Source organism: Microcaecilia unicolor, chromosome 6 (assembly GCF_901765095.1).
Source record: "Microcaecilia unicolor chromosome 6, aMicUni1.1, whole genome shotgun sequence".
Taxonomy (NCBI): Eukaryota; Metazoa; Chordata; class Amphibia; order Gymnophiona; family Siphonopidae; genus Microcaecilia; species Microcaecilia unicolor.
The window spans coordinates 278,976,546-278,999,576 of NC_044036.1; the positions used below are offsets into that span (position 1 = coordinate 278,976,546).

A 23,031-nucleotide genomic window follows, 5' to 3' on the forward strand; every position below is an offset into this window, starting at 1 on the left:
AGAGAGGGAGGGAGGGAGGGAGGGAGGGAGGGGGCCTGACACCAGAGAGGGAGGGGAGGTATCTCTGTCACACACACACTCTCTCTCTCACAGTCAATGTCTTTCTCTCACTCTCACACACGGTCTCTCACACACTCTATGTCTCACACTGTATCACATTCACTCTCTATGTGTCAGACAGTCACTCACACTCTCTTGGTCTCATACACTCAGTCTCACAGAGAGTCTGTGTCTCACACACATTCTCTCTCTCGCACACACTGTATCTGTGTGAAACACACTCTCTCTCACACTGTCTCACATACACACTTGCACACACTCTCATTCTCACACACACACTCTCTCTCTCACAGACACACTCGCACCCAGACTCACTCTCTCTCTCTCACACACAGTCACTCTCACATACACTCTCTCAAACATACAAACTCCGAGGAAAACCTTGCTAGCGCCCGTTTCATTTGTGTCAGAAACGGGCCTTTTTCACTAGTGTAAAATATTTCTCATATTGATTGAATTTGATTACTCACCCTTTCAAACTGGACCTCATGGTGAGTTACAGTAGCTACTTCCCTGTCACAGAGGGTTTATAATCGAAAGACCTCATTTACTAATCTTTTATTTATTTATTAAAAAAATATATATCTATGCACACGTATACTGTTATAACGAACAATCTAAGGAGCTCATAAAAAAGAGAAAAACATACTATAACATGTAAGTTCACAAAACAATTAGTCTTCAAAAATTTCAAATTTATTTATTTATGTATTTATTTATGAACATTTATACCCCACTTTTTCCACATGAAGTAGAGTCAAAGTGGCTTACATTGCACAGATAAATCAATTACAATTACATTAGATAGGGAGAAAGAACAGGGTAAGAAGGAAAAGGGAAAGGGAAGAGAGACTAATATGGATGGTGGAAATCCAGGTAGACCAAGATGGATGATAGAAATCCAGACGGACCAGAGTGGCTCGAACAGTTCCTGGCAAGGCGATCCACAATTGTGAACTGTAGCAATACCCAGTTAGCGCAGATATGCTTTAAGATTTTTATGAAAAGCCAGCACAGTTGGAATTGACTTTAGTTCTTGAGCAAGTGGGTTCCATAAAAAAAGGCCATGCTACACCAAACGTTCTAGCACGAGATTCATCAAAGCAGATTTGGTGAAATGTTGGAAAATTTAACAACCCTTTCCTCATAGATTGTAATGAGGGTCATTTTCAAAGCACATAGACATGCAAAGTTACATAGGATACGATGGGGCTCATTTTCAAAGCACGTAGACTTACCAAGTTCCATAGGTTACTACATAACTTTCTAAGTCTTAAGTGCTGTGAAAATTTGTCTCTATGTAACTTGAAAATAAGCACCAATGTGTATGAACCAGTAAGTATGTTTAATAATGACAAGTCTAATTTCAGTGAGGCCTATTTACTAACTAAACACTGAACTCAGATTAATGCATGTTGGCTGGTTAACACATATTAGTAAATGAGGTCCTAAGTTTGTATCTGAGACAATGAAGGGTTAAGAGGTCCTTTTACCAAGCTGCAGTAAAAAGGGCCCTGCGGTAGTGGAGGGGCTGTTTTTCCCGTGTGTCAGGGCCACAGTGGGTAAAAAGCCCCCCCCCCCCCCCAAAAAAATGGCCATGCGGTAAGATTACTCTTACCGCATGGCCATGAAGAGGGGAGCATTTACTGCCACTCATTGAGGTGAAGGGCTCCCACAGCAACCCAGCAGCAACAGCATGACAAGCTGCCCATGGGTCTTCCCTCTGCCGCATCCGGCCCACAGGAAAATGCATTAGAGGAGGCAACAAAGGGAAGACCTTGGGACTGGTTGAAGGTAGCTGGTCATGCTGCTACTGCTGCCAGCGACCGACGTGAGGGAGCAGTGCCAGACCCATGGGAAGGGTGAAGAAAGAAGGGGAGAGACCAGACCAGGTTGGGGGAGGGGAAGGCTTAACTTGTAGACCAGGTATTTTGGCACCCTTAATTTACCGGCACTCTGAGCCAGAGCCTCACCTGGTCTAATAGGTAAGCCAGCCCTGGTAGTTTAATACCTAACAAGCAGGTCAAAGGGAATCAGCAGCACAAAACAAACAAAACCAAAAAGTAAGTGCAGTGGGTCACATATGGAACAAGGAGGCAAGCCTTGGATTGGAGGAAGCAAAATTTATTTTAAAAAAATCTGTGTTTATTTGTATAGTAAAGTTTTTTTTTCTTTTTGTTTGTGTGTATGTGAATAGACTCCTGATGCAGGCACCTTGCTAAAACACAGGCCATGTCGGGCTCTTTAATAAACTTTGTTTCCTCCAATCCAAGGCTCTGCCTCCTTATTCCATCTGTGGCTCACTGCACTTCTTTATTAGTTTTGGAGTAGTTTAATACCTTTCAATAAACCAAAAACCACCCCATGAAAATAATATCATAGAATGTACTGAACAAATGTCAAATAGCATTATCCAGTAGTAGAGGAAAAAGCCTCAGAATATTCTATATGAGTACCGACTTGTACTTCTTGCATTCCATTACATGCATAAAAATCCTCCAACTACTACTACTACTACTACTACTACTACTACTACAGTCAATATTGCTACAAGTTTTTAAAACTACTTATCTGTTCAATCATACCAGCTATACATCCAACAAAGATTTTGTTGGATTTATATCCGGTATACTTACATTTCTGGCAATTGGATGCTGAGACTGAATGAAGTTCCTGGTGCTATGAACTGTGATTACATGGAATAAAACTGGAGCAAATGAATCTCCTAAATTGATTCCTGTATTTCAATGAACAGGTTCAGGTGAGAGATACCTCAGACCAGTTAGTGGAACGGGTCCCAGTAACCCTGACTGCATCATCATTCACTGTGGATAACGTAGACACCCTTCTGGTAGACGAGAGCCAGGAGGCGGGAAACACAGTAACATCAGTGGATGATGGGATAGCATTGTTCATTCTTAATGTTCCAGCAGATGCCAACACTCTGACCTTTACAGTGAGTCCACGTTTGTAGTATTGTGCTTCAATTTAACATGCATCAAAGTTGACTGATTATGAGCTCCGTATAGCAACACGGAGAGGGTCAAAGCGCAAATTGCACAAAGCGAAAAAAGAGCACAAATAGCCTTCAAAATAGAGACGAATCTTTAATTCATAAACCCAACACAGGTCTTCACACACACCCACACTCTCTGTTCCAGATACACATTGTATTTATAGCTTGTGCACTGCTAAATACTACTACTACTACTATTTAGCATTTCTATAGCACTACAAGGCGTACGCAGCGCTGCACAAACATAGAAGAAAGACAGTCCCTGCTCAAAGAGCTTACAATCTAATAGACAAAAAAATAAATAAAGTAAGCAAATCAAATCAGTTAATGTGAACTGGGAAGGAAGAGAGGAGGGTAGGTGGAGGTGAGTGGTTACAAGTGGTTACGAGTCAAAAGCAATGTTAAAGAGGTGGGCTTTCAGTCTAGATTTAAAGGTGGCCAAGGATGGGGCAAGACGTAGGGGCTCAGGAAGTTTATTCCAGGCGTAGGGTGCAGCGAGACAGAAGGCGGGAAGTCTGGACTTGGCAGTAGTGGAGAAGGGAACAGATAAGAAGGATTTATCCATGGAGCGGAGTGCACGGGAAGGGGTGTAGGGAAGGATGAGTGTGGAGAGATACTGGGGAGCAGCAGAGTGAGTACATTTATAGGTTAGTAGAAGAAGTTTGAACAGGATGCGAAAACGGATAGGGAGCCAGTGAAGGGTCTTGAGGAGAGGGGTAGTATGAGTAAAGCGACCCTGGCGGGGTCCTTCAACATGGACGCATGCATTATATTTTGTAGTCATGAATGTTGGCAAGAATCACATTTTCACTTATTCCATATTCTCACCATTTTTGTTTGTTTCTGGTGGTTCTGACTTTTGTGGTGCAACACATTGATTTGTGGTAAAGCTATCTTGTACATGTATTATTAGTGATTTTTGTATTTATCATGTTTTTATGTAGAATCCTGATGCAGGCATTGGGTGCCGAAACACAGCCCATGTTGAGTGTATGAATTATAGATTCATCCCTATTTTGAAGGCTCTTGGTGTGCTGACTATGAGCTGTATTAGGGTCAAAATGTGTCCTCTTTCCTCCCGTCTCTTTTTCCTGATGAAATCTACCAATCTACCTCCTTTACAACAACTTATATTTGGTTTATTTCTGTCCACCTACTCTGAAAAAAAATGGATATCCAAATGGTTGGAAATTAACAAGCAAGCTAAGATTATAAAGAAGCACCAAGGGTCTTGCGTAAACCAAAGACTGTCCCCGATGGGGCTCTATTCCTTAGGAAACAAAATAAGGGTTGAAAGGGACAGGAAGGCCCATTTTACACAGATCGCTGAGATCAGAATTGAGACATCCAGGTTGGCATGTGCAAAGTTCCAGTAGTATTTTAAAAAAGGCTCTGGATAAAATTAAGAGCATAAACCCAGCAATTTCCACATGTAGGTGGTAATTTAACAACTTTCATACGTAACAGGCATCACTTCCACATGGAGCTGCCCCATTTTACAAACCTATATGTTGTGAAAGATCCGTCCCTCCTCTCAGGGTTCTCCGGATCTTGCCTCTGCCCTGGCCACTCCGGTCAAGAGTCAGGATACCTGTCTCAGCCTCCTAGCCCACTGCAGTTCACAGGGCAGGGCTCAAAGCAATCCCAACGCCAGAAAGCAAAGTCAGTAAGTATCTTTATTCTCTTGGGATTCACAGTCCAGCAGTTCAGAATTAAAGCAAGCAAAAAAAACCACAATCCCACTGTTCTCCTTTCAGGAGCACAGCACAGCAGGAAAGAAAAACAACTCCAGTCCCCTGCTTCCAGAACTCAGTTTGTTTCCCCTTAAGCAGTCTACAGCCCCGTGCTCTCCTTCTCCCCCCTCCCCTTTGAAAAGGGGAAGCATGTCCGTGAAGGTCAGTCAAAAAAAACACACACAGGAAAAAGAAAGCCACTTCTCCCGGTTTCCTCCCGGTGCTTTGGCAAACAGTCCCAATAAACAGTTCCCAATAACCCACTTCTTCAGGCTTAAGCAAACACTTTCCCACAACAGCTTCCTCCCGCTGTGAGCAGTTCACACAGGGGGAGTCAATAACCCCTCGTCAAACAGCACTCTTTAACACACCGCTCAAAACAGCCTGAACTCGCTTTGGGGAGAAAAAAAAAAGGTCCCACCCTTCCTTGGGTCACTCTCTCAGTACACTGACCATCCTCCCTCATGACCCTTTCTCTTTCCCCTTGCAACACAGCTGCCATACCATGAGTTCACCTGCTTTTTCAGCTTTTTCCCTAAGGAATGAGCCCAGGCTGTGAGGTCCATCGGCTCCTCTGGGTTCTCCTCTCTCTCCCTCTCCTCAGCCTCTTGCCACTCCATGGGTTCCTCGTCCCACCCACTTTTCAGTTGTTCCTCTTTCACTTGATTAGGGGCCCCTCCCTTGCCTTGTCAGAGTTCTCCCCTGTGACCTGCTGGGGAAGGTAATCTCTGAACCAGGGCTTGTGTCGGGGCTGCTGGGTGATGTAGTCTTTTTCTCGCCTCCATTTTTCAGGGGGCATTACTCTTTCTCTTCTCTCTCTCTGGGGAAGTAGTAAAGGCAAGACTCTGTTCTGTCTCCTTTTGCTCTTGAGCCTCCTCACTCCTTCCCCTTCCACTTCCATCTGCTCCACCCCTTCACAATGTCTAAGTGCTTCCATTTAAGGGGGGGGGGGGGATAGTTACCAAGCTGTTTTATGGCTTTACTGCATGTTATTTGCCCCTTAATGTATGTTAAAGGGCTCTAATGTAAGTTGTGCTGCCATAATGCAGCATTAGTCAGGTCACTGCAGGGTACATAGCAATGAGATGCAAAGCATGCAAATGTATGCAAAGTTTCTTATTACTATTTAAATTCCATAATGTTTTTTTCTCATATATGGAAAAGAGTGAAGGGTCATGGATATGATATGCCACATTTCTGTAGTACAACCAAAGTGGTTTTCATGTATCTGACCCCTAGAAGTAGTAGTGTGAAAGTACTACTAGGGGTCACTAGTGTCATTTTGAACTTGGTTCTGGCAAGGGCAGGAACAACTGAATATCACTCCTGCCTGGAACCCATTAAACCTCAAGGAAAGGAAAAAGAGCCTGGGGGAACTTCAAATTGGGGGCAGTAGTGGGGAGGGGGGCTTGACTTTGGAGGGCTATTCCTGAGAGAGGTGGTACTTCTTGGTGAAGGGTCATCTTGGGGGCATTTGACATTTTGGGGTGCCTCACAAGGGGGGTTGACACATGAGGGGGTCTTAGGAGTGGGATTTGTGATTGGGGGTGCTCAGGGACACCTGTTTTAAACTGTGGCTGGTCCCTTTATAATGCAGCCCAAGAGCATCAGACTATGGCTGTACAGCCCAATGCTCCAGGATAGTGGAATAATGAAGCTTGTGCTGTAGTTCACAAGCAGCATGTGAGGAAGTCTATAGGAAGTTACCATTCCCCCTTAACAGCATTCCCTCAGTCACAGAGCTACCTTAACAGGCGGTCCACAGAGCAAGGAAGAGATGACTCAACAGGATCAGAGTAGGGAGGGCATGGTCAAGGCAGGATAAAAAAGGGAGGCCCAGAGGATAGAGGAGAAACCTTCTACCCTATGCCTCTACCACAGAAGTGTAAGCTGCAGAAGCTAAGTACATAAGTATTGCCATACTGGGAAAGACCAAGGGTCCATTGAGCCCAGCATCCTATTTCCAACAGTGGCCAATCCAGGTCACAAATACCCGGCAAGGTCCCAAAAATGTACAAAACATTTTATACTGCTTATCCCAGAAATAGTGGATTTTCCCCAAGTCCATTTAATAACGGTCTATGGACTTTTCCTTTAGGAAGCCGTCCAAACCTTTTTAAAACTCCACTAAGCTAACCGCCTTTACCAATTCTCTGGCAACGAATTCCAGAGTTTAATTACACGTTGAGTGAAGAAACATTTTCACCGATTTGTTTTAAATTTACTACATTGTAGCTTCATCGCATGCCCCCTAGTCCTAGTATTTTTGGAAAGCGTGAACAGAAGCTCTACTCCGGTAGGCCAAATTTATCTTGGAACTCTGCTGAAACTGTATCTTTGGAACTAAGGGCCAGGCTTTGCCCCAACTGTACTCGCTGGAAGGCAGTCTCTAGGACTCTAGCCCAGAGACAAGCTGCTTGTGCTGTCTTTTGAGAACCAGACTAGTGCGTGCTGTGGCCTTGCCAGAGCAGACCACAGGAGAGCCTTTGTAGGATCATAATGTTATTTGCTTATTTGGATTTAGCTCACACCTCTTTCAGAGTAGTTTGAGGTGAGTTACCTTCAGATACGTTTGTACCTGAAACAATTGAGGGTTGCGTAACTTGCCCAAGACTGGAAGAGTAGCCTAGTGTTTAGTACAGTGGACTGAAAAGCTGGGTAACTGGGTTCTCTATTGCCCCAGGTGCAAAATAAGTATCTGTATATGATATGTAAACTGTTTTGATTGCTACCACAGAAAGGTGGTATATCAAGTCTCATCCCCTTTCCCATTCCATCACAAGGATCAGCAGAGAGATTTAATCCAGGCTTTGCTGCTTGTCTGTCTTATGCTCTAACCACTAGGCTATACCTCTATGTAAATACTATGTATCTGCATATTATATGATCTATTATGCAAGCCAGTGTGAGGAGGGGGGTAGGGAAAGTAACAGAAGTGATCCATAAATTCCACAAATAAAATATAAATGATATTTTCCTTGTGCTGTAGAATTGGTGACTGGTGTACCAACAGCAATTGTATACCTGTGGATTAATATTTAGGGAGATTTGATGTCTTCCAGCATTCTTAACAAGTCCAAATTTTTCCTTTCAATGTTAGATAAATACTGCAGACAGACATCTCCCAGAGGATAGCCAAGGGACAGCTGAATACACAGCAAGAACGTATGTCTCTCCCAGCAAAAGCTATCTGTATGTTGACTGGGCAGTGAAGTATACTCTGCTACATGTGGGAGAATATCTGAACATTAACGTGTACCCTAGGACTTCAAACATGCATAAAATAAAGCACTACAGTTATTTGGTAAGTCAGTGATATATTGTATCGCTGTGGCTTTTAAATGTCCCTGTTTTTCCACATTACCTTTCTGTTCCTGAGCCAACTGAAAAGAAAAATGTTCTGTTCATTCTGACTTTTCCAATTTTTGGTCACTTGTTTTTTATTTCACACACTTGCGCTAAACTTGGGTTAGAATTTTTTAATGATTAATGTTTATGAATTTGACATGTTAAACTGATTTAGTTCTCACTAAGGAGTCCTTTTACTAAAACGCACTGAAAACTGGGCTTAACACATTCTAATGCAGGACCTTCCCATGCACTTAGCCATTATTTAATGCGGCACATTTTTGGGATTTTTAAAATCTGCAGATTATGCGCTAATGTTGCCATTAGTGCTTGAGATCTGCAAAATATTAACAAGGAACATTTACCACATCTTATTTTGGAGATGCTAAGTGTTCCCATATTAACCCCAGGATTCTATATATCATGCCTTAATTTCCGTGCAGAAATCGAAGTGTATTCTATAACAATATGCATAACTTAATTGCTTAATTAGCTAATCAGCACTGTTAATTGGATGTTAAGCAATTATAACCATTAATTGGCATTAAGATTTATGCACACAACTCGCTAAGCATATTCTGTAACATAGTGCGCTTAAATTCTAAGTTGCATAGTTGAAGAGGGTGTGGCCATGGGCAGGGTATGAGCATTTCTAACATTTATGCGCATTGTTATGGTATACACCCTCTCTGTGCCTAATTTAGGTGTCAGGATTTACGCCAAGTGGTGTAAATGGCTGTGACTAGATTTAATCGTGTGGAGAGGTGCTTGGCATAATTCTATAGAAATTTTAAGCCTATTCTATAAAATTGAATATACCTATGTATATTTTTTTCCAGATGGAATTTTCAGGTGCCACATATATAGAATCTAGCCCTAAGCCTTTGTGTTATTTGGGTAGCGCGCGCTAATCAGAAATGCCTACTTTCCATCCATGACACGCCCCATTACAACACATAAGAATTTTTACTTGTATTGGTGGATGTGTAGCTGAAGGTTGGAAGGGACCAATTTGATTTTTTGTGTTTTTGTTTATATATTTTAATTATGTATGTTTGATTGTAAAGCGGGCTATACATTTGGAAAAAAATATTTAAAATACATAGTTAACATATGCTTAGCATGTGAAAACAAGCCAAATGCTGCAAAACTGTAATGAATTTTATGGTAGCTTGCTTTTCCGTAATGCTGCATTGTGGGCTTATGACCAAATTCTATATATGGCGCCTAGTTATATGCGTTAAATTGGGCGCATGCCCATTTTAATGTGCATAATTTAATTGAATAATGAGCTAATCAGTGCTGATAATTGGTGATAACAACCAATTATCAGCTCTAATTGGCCCTAATTAGGATTTACACACATATCATATTCTATAATCTACACGTAAATCCTAAAGCAAGTAACAATTTGGGGGCGTGGCTAGGAGGCATTCCGGGGGCATTCCTAAATTATATACGTCTACATGTAGAATCACACCTAACTGTAGGCACCTACAACTAGGCCTGCTCATAGTACTACTACAAATCATTTCTATAGCGCTACCAGTCTTACGCAGTACTTCACATAACTAAGGGGCCCTTTTACTAAGCAGTCTAATTGCAGGTGCCTACAGTTAGGTGCACTTACGTGCTAAGCACGATTCTATAAAGGACGCAGAAAGTGCGTTAAATTTACAGTGCCAATTTTTAGACACTACTTATAAAATTTGGTCCTAAATGCCTAAGTTTTTTTAAAGCATGCATGTGATCTATTACTGTGCCAATGAATGCACATCCCTAAAATTTACTACAAATCAATATAACATTCTATAGAGAGAGAACTGTAGCTTCCTAAATTCCTCTTCAGACCTGGTTCTGTAGCAGGAGTGAACAATTGCCATATCTAGCCTATAAATTATTGAGGAATGCTCTTTTGAAACTGTATGTTTTGTGCAATATTCAAAGGGTATATTGCCGTGGTACAAAGCATACATGCCTCTACACCCACTTTTTGTGTGCATAGGATTTTTATGGATATTGTGCTTAGATTTAAGTACATAAGGATTGCCATACTGGGACAGACCAAAGGTCCATCAAGCGCAGCATCCTACCTCCAACAGTGGCCAATCCAGGTCACAAATACCTGGCAAGATCCCAAAAAAGTACAATACATTTTATGCTGCTTATCCCAGAAATAAGCAGTGGATTTTCCCCAAGTCCATTTTAATAATGGTCTATGGACTTTTCCTTTAGGAAGCCACCCAAACCTTTTTAAAACCCCGCTAAGCTAACCACCTTTACTACATTCTCTAGCAATGAATTCCTCATGCCTCATGCCACAGCTCATCATTGCTATAGCTCTACTGCATGTACACAGAACCATTCAGAGAATGGAGCTTACTATCCTGACCAAAATGGGGCAAGCCTGTAATCACTTGTTGAGCTCTTTCTTGTACTCTGCTTCACCACAAGTCCTTTGTCTCTCTTTTTTTTTTCCTACAGGTTTTATCCAAGGGTAAGATTGTGAAATATGGAACAGTGGGTAGATATGCAGATTCCACATTTCAGAACCTGAACATTGAGGCCACCAAGGAAATGGTTCCTTCAGCTCGTGTCCTGGTTTATTACATTATCACCAGTGAACAAACTGCGGAATTAGTCGCAGACTCTATCTGGATAAACGTAGAAGAGAAATGTGTGAATAATCTAAAGGTAGGAGCAGAAGAAAGCCAATGTGTAGGGATGTAGTGAAAGAATGGCAAAAAGAACTTATGGTAACATCCAATCCAAGGACCTTTACTGATGATATTTGCCATCACACTCAACGACGTTGAAATTCAAAGGGCTTATCTGGATAATCGTTGGAGTTTAAATTTCCCACCACTCACTGGATAAATTTAATTCAGGCAAATCGTTGCCCATACAAAATGTGTACAGAAAGAAAAGTGGTACCAGGTATGGTTAAACTCTGCCTGGTCAGTGCTGAGCTCTGGTTGAAAAATTATTTCCGAATGACTTTATTCTGATATATCCAGCAGCAAAGATTCAGATAATAACTGATTGTTACATTTGTACCCCACGCTTTCCCACTCATGGCAGGCTCAATGTGGCTTACATGGGGCAATGGAGGGTTAGGTGACTTGCCCAGAGTCACAAGGAGCTTCCTGTGCCGGGAATCAAACTCAGTTCCTCAGTTCCCCAGGACCAAAGTCCACCACCCTAACCACTAGGCCACTCCTCCACTAGATAGCTGAACAATGTTTCCACTCCAAGGCTTTTTGAATGTAGACCTCCAAATTAAAAATTGTGAAGGGAGACATCCTATATGCTATGATGAGGAGTATCTTTATCTGTGGTTACAACTCTGACTCCAGATTCATCCAACAGAATTTATCCAGTCCTGGGTTTACCCCATAGCATATAGGGATTGTAGTCTTGCTTCTCTTAGGGCACTATTTCCCAAACCTGGTCCTGGAGGCACCCCAGCCAGTCAGGTTTTCAGGATATCCACAATGAATATTCACGAGAGAGATTTGCATGCAGTGCAATTCTCTCTCATAAATATTGCAGATATCCTGAAAACCTGACTGGCTGGGGTGCCTCCAGGACCAGGTTTGGGAACCACTGGGGGAATGCAATTGGGAAATCAGAACTACAAGTCCCTGAATGCAGTGGGGTAAACTCAGGATTGAATCAATCTGGTGCAGCAAATCTGGAGTGAATTGGCAACCCTAACAACAAGCCTTTAACCTGCCTGTGTTCAGTTACCATACAGATTTTATTATATCACTCTGCACTGAAAACCTTTTGTGTTTTTATTCTTATTAAGATATATGTCCAATCATGGTATGAATAGATGTATTTCTTCCTGCTTCCTTGTTCAAAAAAATCAATTATTTTGCAATCATTCCTCCTTTTCCCCTTCCCCATGTTTCAGTGCATTGCTCATACACTGAGGTGTCTTCACCAGCATGAATAATTCTGTTTGGTCTATTCTTTTAATCCCTATGAGACTGCTAAAGCCTCTAAACTCAAATTTCTCCTGAATTTCCTTACCATCAGACTAATGCTATCTGGGCCCTCTAGATGTTTAAAATGCCTATATTTCTTTTTGTTTTGGAAATCATTGTCTGCTGCCCTGCTGCAATCAGCATATTATATTGTACACAAATCCTATTGGACACCTGAAAAACTTTCTAAAGTAAGATCTTCTGTATCCAACTTATGCTGGTCTTGTCAATCTGCAGTAGGGTCCCTAGAACACATGCTCTATTCCTGCATTAATCTGCAGCTGTATTGGAAATTGATCTGGAGATCCCTTCAGACAATATTTGATAATTCAGATGTGTTAACCTTTAAGGTACTCATTCTTAAAGCATCTACTCCATTAATTCCATTGAAACATGCTAAATTGTTTAATTTAATGATCTCGATTGCACTCCATCTGATAGTTCTACACTGGAAGAATAATCAACATGTCTCCTATCATGAGTGGTGGAATTGGCTTTGTTCATATAGGCAATATGAAGAAATAGCTGCTTTGAGAACTGGTCATATTTTGTCCTTTCGTAAAACTTGGTCATTGCTAGACAAATATGCAAGTTTAACGGGCTAATAACTGCTTGTTTTACTTGTTTAACTTATAAATTACTTGTTTACATATGCTGTCTTTTATATTCAATGTTAACCCACTGTCATTTGTTATTTCTTTTGTTTTCTTACAGTATGTTTGCGTTTTCTAATTCAAAATTATAAATAAAGATATAAAAGGAAATCAATAGTCACTGTAAACCAGAAACACTGTCCTCTATGCATGAAGGGTAGACTGTATTATTTGAACTACTTTATTTATTCATGAGACACTTCCTACATTGAAAAAAAATGAATTATTTTTGTATGTTCAAGAAAAGAAAAACATGTGCATTCATCTTAGACTGTACACACACCCAGAATACATTTCATCAACACATTACTGCATTTTGTCTACTTTTAGCTGAATTAATACATTATGATGGCCAGCATTTGACTGCTCAGTAATAACTTACCCCCCTGTTTACTAAGCCACGCGGCAATGCCGACGGGTTAGAATGGGCTATCAGACCATTTTTGTTTTGAAATTGTTTCTATGCTTCTGAAAAAAATTTCATTTACTTTCAGGTCAAGTTGTCTACAAATGCTAAATCATACAAGCCAGGAGCAGCCATGAATCTTAACATAAATGCCCAGCAAAATGCATACATTGCCTTGTCTTCAATGGATACAGCTATATATGGTGTGGCAAGAAGGAAAAAGAGACCTGTGGAAAAAGTTAAGTGCCAGTATTTTATAGAAAATTTGGAATACTTTAGAGCAGTATTTCTCAAGTCTAGTCCTGGAGTACACCTTGCTGGTCAGGTTTTCAGAATATCCACAATGACTATGCATGAAAGAGATTTGCATTTTATGGAGGCAGTGAATGCAAATCAAGTTCATGCATATTCATTGTGGATATCCTGAAAACCTGACTAGCAAGGGGTACTCGAGGACCGGACTTGGGAAACACTGCTTTAGAGAAATGGGCTTCAAAATACTCTTTTCTCTGAACATAGATCTTGGTCTGTGGTTGTGTTTCTTGTGTAAGTGCTTAAAACCCTGTTCTGTCACTGTCATTTGGAATGACATGTCACTGCATGTCATTAACAAATGAAAACAAGGAGAAAAAAAACCACATATGGATGTTGATATTCATCTGGTAGCACTCGTTTTGCTGACTGCCTGCGGCACTGAATTTCTGGGTTTCGGAAGTCGGTTACACCATAGCAGATTAAGGGACCTTTTTATCAAGCTGTGGGAAAAAGGGCCCTGCGCTAGTGGTGGGGGCTGTTTTTCCCGTGTGCCAGGGCCCTATTTACCGCAATGGGTAAAAAAGCCCCCAGCACAGATGGCCATGTGATAAGAGAAATTTTACCACATGGCCATGCGATGGGGAGCCCTTACCACCACCCATTGAGGTGGCTCCCACACTAACCTGGTGGTAACCAGGCAGCATGTGACGATGCCCAATTATTGCCGGGTTACCGCCGCGCAAACCATTTCTGATTAGACCTGGATATTCAGTGTCAACCCATATCTGGGTACCAGCACGGAATATCCAGATATAATCTGGCTGCCAAGACTTATGTGGGTACTGACCTTATTTAGACTGGTACCCAGATAAGTGACCAGATAAAGGGGCCCTTTTACTAAAGGGTGTTAAGCCCTAACATGTGGTTAGCATGCCAAAAAAGGAATACTGCAAAATGTATTAAAGTGTTAATTTACCTTTTAGCGCGTACTAATTGCATGTTATATTTTTAAATTATTTTAGGAGGAGGCGTTACATGGATAGGAAATGGGCATGGAAGTGTTATCCAGCTAGCACATTCTGATTAGTGTGTGCCAGTGGTATAGCCATGGGTGGACCAGGGCCCACCCACTTTGGGGTCAGACCCCACCCGAAATCAGTGCTCCGTAGGTGTAGCTGGCAGGGATTCACAAACCCTACCAGCCGAAGACCTTCTTCTGGCAGAAAGAACACTTACACCCTGTCCAGCCAGCAGTGTTGCTGAGCCCCTGCTGCCCTACTCCTCTTGCATGCTCAGTTTGCGCACATGCGCAGATGCTGGCCATGTCAGTGGCTCTGAGACACTACCACCGGCTGCGTATTTCTTTTGGTTTGATTGGGGGGGGGGGAGAGGGGACAGTACCGGAGAGGGGGCCGAGGAGGGTGGGGAACAGATGAGTTTTCGGGCCCACCCTCTTTGCCATCTGGCTACGCTCCTGGTGTGTGCTAACTGGATAACATGGGAGCATTTAGCATCTCCTACATAGGAGGCAGTAAGTGCTTCTGTGTTAATTTTTTGCAAGTCCCATGCGCTAATGGAAAAATGAGCACGGGAACTGCAAAAACTATTTTTTTTAAAAGCCTGAATACTGCCATGAAAAATCAGATCTTAGTGTGATTTAGTAAAAGGGCCCCAAAGTTAGGACAGCCTTTTTGCTTTCCTAACTTTATCTGGATAGCTACCTGGTTGGTGGACTGAATATCACTGCTAAACAGGTAAATGAAGTGGAGGAGTAGCCTAATGATAAGTGCAGTGGACTGGGAACCTGGGGAACTGGGTTTGATTCCCACTGCAGCTCTTTGTGACCCTGGGCAAGTCACGTAACCCTCCATTGCCCCAGGTATAAACTTAGGGCCCCTTTTACTAAGGAGCGCTAGCGGATTTAAAATTAGCATGCGCTCAATGCTAAGATGCCCCTTATATTCCTATGAGCGTCTTAATGTTTAATGCACGCTAAATCCACTAGCACGCCTTAGATTGTGAGCCCTCTAGGGACAGAAAAAGTACCTGCATATAATATATGTAAACTGCTTTGGTTGTACCCACAGAAAGGTGGTATATCAAATCCTTTTACCCTAAATCCTGTCTCTGCACAGATACCACCCTTGGACCATCTTGGTACCAATCTGATAGCGCCACGGTGTTCAGATCACTATCCTGTTAAGTGCCGCTGAATATCTGCTCTGGGGCTGGCACAGTGGGATTTATTCAGATCAGGATCCTTCCTACCTAGTTAAATCATTTTGAATATTGACCCCATGGAATGTGATATCAGATAACGCTTGCAACATTTATCTAATTTGTCTGTTTTCTCTTCTTGTTGTTTTATTGGCTTTGCTATATTAAAATAAACGTGTCCGGGAGTCACGTGACGCTATGTACCGGAGCGGTCGAGGCTAGACTAGCTCCAGGTACCTCCTTGTAATTCCCATCGAATTAACTCCAGAAACAAGGCGGTGTGAACCACAATTGCTAGCGGAAAGCTGACACATTAAGATTCTGCGGCCGAAAGAGAAATTGATAGCAGGTATGACGGCTAAATCGCTAAAAAAGGACAGAGACAAGAGTAAAGCGCTGGAAGACAAAATGGCGGCCCCAGCGAGCCCGCCAACTTCTGCAGTCGGGTCGGCGTGGGCAGCGGAGATTGTGGGAGAGGTGACGACCGCGATGGAGGCGATCCTAGATAAAAAGTTGGAAGGCTTGAATTCAAAACTGGAGGGATTACAAAATCATATGGCGCAATTGAGCCAAGACCTGGTAGCGCATCAACAGCGCACGGGGGCCCTGGAAGACCGTACGGGAGTTGTAGAAGAAAAATATGCTAAACTTCAAAAGCTGGTAGAAGATCAAGCTGAGAAACTCGAGGATCTAGAAAATAGATCCCGACGTAATAACTTACGCTTCGTGGGGCTCCCCGAAGAAATCAGCGATAAAGAACTGCGTACTTTTCTTGAAACATGGCTGATGAAAGAACTAAAATTGAGCACAGAGCTGGGCCCATTGCAAATTGAAAGAGCACACCGCATGGGGATGCAGAGAGCGGGTGACGCCAGACCCAGGATAGTTATCTGCCGTTTCCTGAATTTTGTTCAAAAAACAGCGATATTGCAAGCTATGAGAGGAGGTATGGCTCTTAAATACAATAACCAAAAAATCCTTTGCTTCCAGGACTACTCGGCGGCAGTTGCGGCGAAGAGAAGGAGCTTTTCACCAATTTGCTCCCAATTAATCCAACATAAGGTTAAATTTGCCTTGCTGTACCCGGCGAAACTACGGGTAACCCATCAGTCTGCGACGAAAACCTATGAAACAACACAAGCGGCACAAGACTTTGTAAAACAACTGCTGCAGACGAGAGATGAATAAGGTAAAGAAAGGCACATGTTACAACTGAAAGTTATTCAAGTAAAGAATTGCTTCCTTTGGCGGCAAGCGGCGGACATTTACAATGCGCAGAATAATTTAAGTAAGTTTTGAAGTATGATCTGCTGCTGACTCTTGAACAAAAGAGGAGCATTGGGATGCGAATTAAAAGACAATGGAGAAACTAATTGGAGCTCCATAGAAGTAATATTTGTTACTATACTGGGATGTTGGCAACTCTGAAATATAATAGAAGTGGACATATTAGTGAGAATGACCAGCAGGCTTCGGAGAAATAGATTGGAGAGAAGCAGGAGAGAAAGGGACTGCTATAAGAGGTCTAAAGAGATCAAGATTTAAATCCTCCGGCTTTGCTGAGTTATTACAGAACAAATGGTTTAATTATCTGATCGGCTGATTGACCCAACACCAGGGAGGTGAAATACAGTCTGTTAAAGTTGGGAACCAAGCCTATGGATGAAGACATGATGATATGCGGAAGAGAGTTCAGATAACTGTTTTGGTTTTATATACTTCTGCACTTCATTGCAGGCTAACAGAACTGAGAGAATAATCAAAGAATGGTTGAAATGGTAAAATTGTTTGACAGTTATAGGAAGTTGTAGTAGGTTCACATGATTGGAGCATTTTTGCGGGATAATATATGGGAAAACTGTAAACTTTAAATCTGGGGAAAAAGGAGTTAAAGGGAATATAGAGGCTCTTACATGTAAATGAGAGTACAAGTTAAACCGGTTTAAGGAGCGGGGAATAGCAAGGGGGGGGGGTCAAACGTGACTAAATTCCTTGGGGGGAATTAGCAGGGATAATAAAAGGGGATGGGGAGGGGGATCTGGGAGGAGAAGGGGAGTTATAGGGGAAGGGGATTCAGATTGTCATAAGATGGAAAACTCAAAGGGTAAATATAAACACTACAGAGGTAAAGAGGAATTGGAACACACTAACCTACAGCACACAGAGGTAACTGAGAGGGGTCACGGGCTGGGGTGGCCTCTTTTAGAAGATAAAAGGTTTCAATGGCAAATAGGATGTTTTTATGTTCCTTAAATGATAAAAATTGTAACATGGAATGTGGGTGGTATTAATTCACCCATCAAAAGATCAAAAATTTTGAAATATCTGCAAAGAATTCAAGCTGACATAGCTCTTTTACAAGAAACACATCTCTCGGATAAAGAACATGAAAAGCTGGCTAGGTGGTGGGTAGGACAGTGTGTAGCCGCACCAGCTAAGGGGAAAAAGGGAGGAGTAGCTATTCTAATCAGGAAAGGGCTGGTGACAGAAATGAGTGATGTGACTAAAGATCAAGAGGGGCGCTATGTTTTTGGTAAGGTGATAATAGCAAGACAGCAGGTACTATTAGGCAGCATATATGCTCCCAATCACTTTGAGGCTCAATTTTACAGAAGTTTGGTGGACATACTTACTGCAGTAGACCCCATCCCATTAATCCTAGGAGGGGACTTTAACATGGTGTGTGATCCAGAACTGGATAAATCTCAGCCTCCTCCTACGCTAAAACACTGGCCCTCGAGAGGGCTGCCCAATCTTTGCACTGTATTAGACCTGTTAGATGTATGGAGAGTGTTACATCCACAAGATAGGGACTATACTCATATATCAAGGGCGCATAATACCCAATCGAGGATAGATTATATACTGATGTCTCGATCACTGCTGGGAGGGGTTAGAGAGTCGAGAATAGGACCATACGTTATTTCAGACCACGCAGAAGTATGGGTGAAGTGGCAACCAGCGGGGTTGGAAGAGAAAATGAGATGGTGGTCTTTTCCGAGCTATTTAGTCAAAGATATAGGCTTTAAAGAGGGATTGTTGGCTAAATGGGATGAATATAAAGCTACTAATGAAAACTCAGTTGAGAGTGCCTCCTCTTATTGGGAAGCAGCCAAGGCTGTCATGAGAGGAGAAATGATCAGTTATGTCAGCCATTTTAAAAAAGCAAGGGACAAAGAAATTTTGAGATTAGAGGCCCAGATTCGTACGTTACGGAAAAGATTTGGTGAAACTCCAAACGTTCATACTAGAAAGGAGCTCCTAGGGGCACAGGTGATGCTGAATACGCTGATCCATGAACGTGAGGTGAAATCACAAACCTATTATAAATTTCAATTATACAAATTTGGGGGTAAAGGTGGGAAGATGATGGCGCGACTTATAGCTCGGAAACAGGCTACCCGTACAGTAACAGCTTTGAAAGATCAGACAGGTAAACTATGCCATTCGGACGTGGAAATCCGAGATATTTTCCAGAACTTCTATCAGCAATTATATGCAGAAAGGGATAATTCAGGCCTTGACAGTACTTTATATTTGGACAATCTGGATTCTCCGAGACTGACTGATGGGGAGAGAGATCAGCTCAATGCCCCTATATCTAGTGATGAGGTGGGATGGGCCATTGGAAGTAGTCAATCAGGGAAAACTCCTGGACCGGATGGTTTGAAGATAGAGTTTTATAAATTGATGGGAGAGACCATTCTGCCACCTATGGTGGAAGCATATAATGAATGGGTGGAGAAGGGGTCACTGCCAGACCAATTGAATATAGCACGTATCATATTAATCCCGAAACCCAAGAGGGATGTGACTTTACCTGAATCTTACAGACCCATATCATTATTAAACTGTGAAGTTAAAATTTTTGCAAAGATACTGGCAAACAGAATGGGTCGAGTGTTGCCAAGACTGGTGCACGAAGCACAGGTGGGTTTTGTTAAAGGTCGAGTGGTATCTAAGAATCTCAGGCGGATTCTAATCTCTTTGGAACAGATTGGTAAGGCAAATAGATCAGCACTCGTAGTAAGCTTTGATGCGGAAAAGGCCTTTGATCGTGTGAAATGGGAGTTTCTGTTCACAGTAATGGGAAAATATGGATTTGACGGATGGTTTTTGGGAGCGGTTAATTCTCTTTACACCTCACCAAAAGCGAGAGTGATGGTGAATGGTAATTGTTCAGAAAATGTGAGGATAGAGAGAGGAACTCGTCAAGGTTGCCCCTTGTCACCGTTATTGTTTGCATTGTATTTGGACCCATTGATAAGAGAGGTATATTCTAATGCAGAAATTCATGGTGTAACCTTGGGTACGGTAAAATTCAAATTGGCGGCCTTTGCTGATGACTTGTTAGTTGTGATCACGAGACCGGAGACATCGTTACCAGCTTTATTAGAAGCATTGCAAGAATTTGGGGATTTCTCCGGTCTTAAGTTAAATCTGGAAAAGTCAGAGGCACTGGCTGTGGACGAAGAGATGAATAGAACCTGGCCAGGGATGTTCCCGTTGCGATGGGCAAAGGGGCACTTCCGCTATTTAGGAATCTTGCTATCAACGAAGACTAGGGACCTTTATAAACTTAATATAAAACAACTTTTGGCTCAAACTAAACAACAGCTGGAAAAATGGGAAACCTTGCCACTTTCTTTGATAGGTCGTTTGGGGCTTATACGTATGGTAATTCTTCCTCGCTGGCTATACGTCATGCAAACCCTTCCCCTTAGGCTGTTGAACAAAGATCTGAAAACGTTCTACAGACTGGTAATGAGATTTTGCTGGGCGAACAAAAAGGCGAAAATGAAATTCCAGCTGCTATGGGGGGGTTGGTCACAGGGGGGACTAGGCTTGCCTAACATGAAACTATATAATATGGCATGTTTATTGAGACATATTAGAGATTGGCTTTTTGAATCGAATAGTTATACCCCCCTAGAGATGGAAGAGGCATACTATGCTCCATATCGTTTGGTGTCATTGTTGCAAGTGGAGAGATCTTTGATCCCTAAACATCTAAGTCACAGTTTGTTGTTGACGCCGCTACGTGAGGCGTGGCAGTTTCTGGGAAAATGTCTGGAAGTGGACACTGAAGTCACGGAATTAATGACCATTCGGGGGAACCCTAAATTTGTGTCAGGCTTGGAGAATCCAGCATTTAAAAGATGGGAGGAAAGAGGAATAATGTATTTGGAAGATATAATGGGCGAGGAAGGGCAGATAAAATCGCGAGAACAAATACTGGGTAATGAGCCGATGCAATGGGGGGACACCTTTGCTTATTGCCAGCTGAAACATTTTATACATTCTCTAGATGGGGAGAAATTGAGACAAAAATCAGGGTCCAAGTTGAAAGAATTCTTTGAGGAAATCTCGGATACTGAGCCATCAGTCTCGGAAGTGTATAAGGCATTAGGTTCGGTGGGGATGAAAAAAAACTTGAAAATAGTTAAAGAACGGTGGGAGAAAGATTTGGGAATAGCCCTCCCCAATTGGGACATTAACAGACAAGTGAAGGGTATTGCAAATTTAGTAAGTGGAGCCCAATATCGGGAATGTGCATTTCGGGTACTTCATAGAGCCTACTTCACACAAGTTCAACTAGCAAAATGTGGGGGAACACAAAATGCAATATGCTTACGATGTAAAATCACAGAAAACTCATTCTATCATGCATTTTGGAGTTGTGAAGTCATACAGGGCTTCTGGTCTAGAGTGGCCAACTATCTGTCAAACCTGCTGTCTTGTGAAATAATAGGAACCCCCTCACAAATGTTGCTGGATATCTATGGGTCATTTAGAGGGAATACTTCAGAGGAAACACTATTTTTTCGTAAGGGATGTCTTCTGGCAAAGAAATGCATACTTCAAAATTGGACCTCGGAGGCTGTGCCAGAATTCTGGCACTGGCGGAATATGGTGCATCAGCTTCTGATGTGGGAGGCCAGAGAAGCCAGGGGATCCCCAAAACGAAAGAATCAGTTTCTGAAGATCTGGGGAAAATATATAGATACCCTATCAGCTAAGGGTAAAAGTTTTGTGCTTAATGTGCTGTAGACACTATATTGAAGTTGTGAGTGGGATAGTTCCTCTTTAAGATGATTGTGAGTTTTCCGGGGGGAGGGAGGTTAATAGGAGGGTTAACAGGAAGGGAGGGGGGAGGTTAGGGAGTAGGGGGGATTAGGGAAAGGGGGGGGGAACGGGGGGGAAAAGGAACACAAAGTGAAAACAGTAGGTCCAATTTGTTTGCTGGTTGTTTAGAAGGGAATGATATGACTGAATGTATATATTGAATATTTGATGTTGACACAATGTACACTGTTTTCAATAAAAACCGTTGAAATATAAAATAAACGTGTCCTCATAGAGAAGGAGTGGATTCATGGAACAGCAGTGGCAGCAATAATAGTGGCAGTAGAATTTAAGAGATGATGGGAACAGCACAGGAAGATCCTTAACATTAAGAAGGGAAGGAAAGTATGAGATCTACTGGGTTCTGCAACATTTTGCATCCCATCTCCATCCTCTCTAATTAATCTGGTCATTTCAGTGGGTTGTGGGCCATATGCCAGAGATTCTTCTGGAACATAGGGCAGTCATCGGCCCTGGATTCAGCTGCTCTCCCACTTCAGCAATGCCCTTGACTCCTTTGCTCCAGAGGCTGTGAATTCTCCCTCAATAGCATCCCCAACTGCTATTGTTGCTGAGCCACCTAGCTGGCTTTATATTTCATGTTTCTATGTATTTCTTTCCAACATATCAGGCCTTAAAGAGGTAGACACAAGAAAAACATAATTATTTCACAGGTAGTAGAGAGTTAAATTGTAATTGTGGTTCTCTTTGAAGCTCTTTACAGGTCACCAAAGAAACTCTTACTGGAATATATGACAAATGTCGGTAGATTTCTTTCTTTGCATTTCCCGGCAGATACTGCGTAACTTTGAGAAGAGTGATTTGGGCTGTGGTGCTGGAGGAGGACATAACAATGCAGATGTGTTTGCACTGGCTGGACTCACATTTATGACCAATGCCAATGTGGAGGCATCCAAAGACCATGGTACTGGTTCTTCTTTTGTCAAATTAAAACTGGCCAGTTTCTTCCTTAAAATAATTTTTATATCTATAAAAAAAGACTCTATGGAATGATGTACCATGTGCATTTCAAACTATGTCTTTTTCTATTCCCTAGGAAGAACATGTGCTGAGATTTTGAGACCGAAAAGATCGTTTAAGTTTATTGAGGAAATTAATAAAAAAGGTAACACTTGACATTTCCTTTGAGTCCTGTCACAAAATGCCTAGCAACCCGCTTGGGGCTAACCCTGCGGCCACTTAGAGGATCTATCCCCAGCACAAC

The 23,031-nt window shown here is 42.2% G+C and overlaps 1 protein-coding gene and 1 long non-coding RNA gene across 2 annotated transcripts in view; one reads left to right on the forward strand and one right to left on the reverse strand.

The window, feature by feature from the left end:
- Positions 1–23,031, forward strand: part of C5 (complement C5) — a 157,731-nt gene that overhangs the window by 38,900 nt on the left and 95,800 nt on the right. The window contains exons 11-16 of the mRNA XM_030207569.1: positions 2,816–3,016; positions 7,910–8,113; positions 10,642–10,851; positions 13,297–13,446; positions 22,602–22,731; positions 22,864–22,932. Of these exons, the coding sequence (XP_030063429.1) occupies positions 2,816–3,016; positions 7,910–8,113; positions 10,642–10,851; positions 13,297–13,446; positions 22,602–22,731; positions 22,864–22,932 (964 nt within the window). The remainder of the gene's footprint in view (positions 1–2,815; positions 3,017–7,909; positions 8,114–10,641; positions 10,852–13,296; positions 13,447–22,601; positions 22,732–22,863; positions 22,933–23,031) is intronic.
- LOC115472997 lies at positions 592–21,644 on the reverse strand. Its single transcript, XR_003942589.1, has 3 exons — positions 21,174–21,644; positions 14,307–14,310; positions 592–602 (listed from the first exon to the last, which is right to left on the reverse strand). It is a non-coding gene; the product is annotated as an uncharacterized LOC115472997 (long non-coding RNA).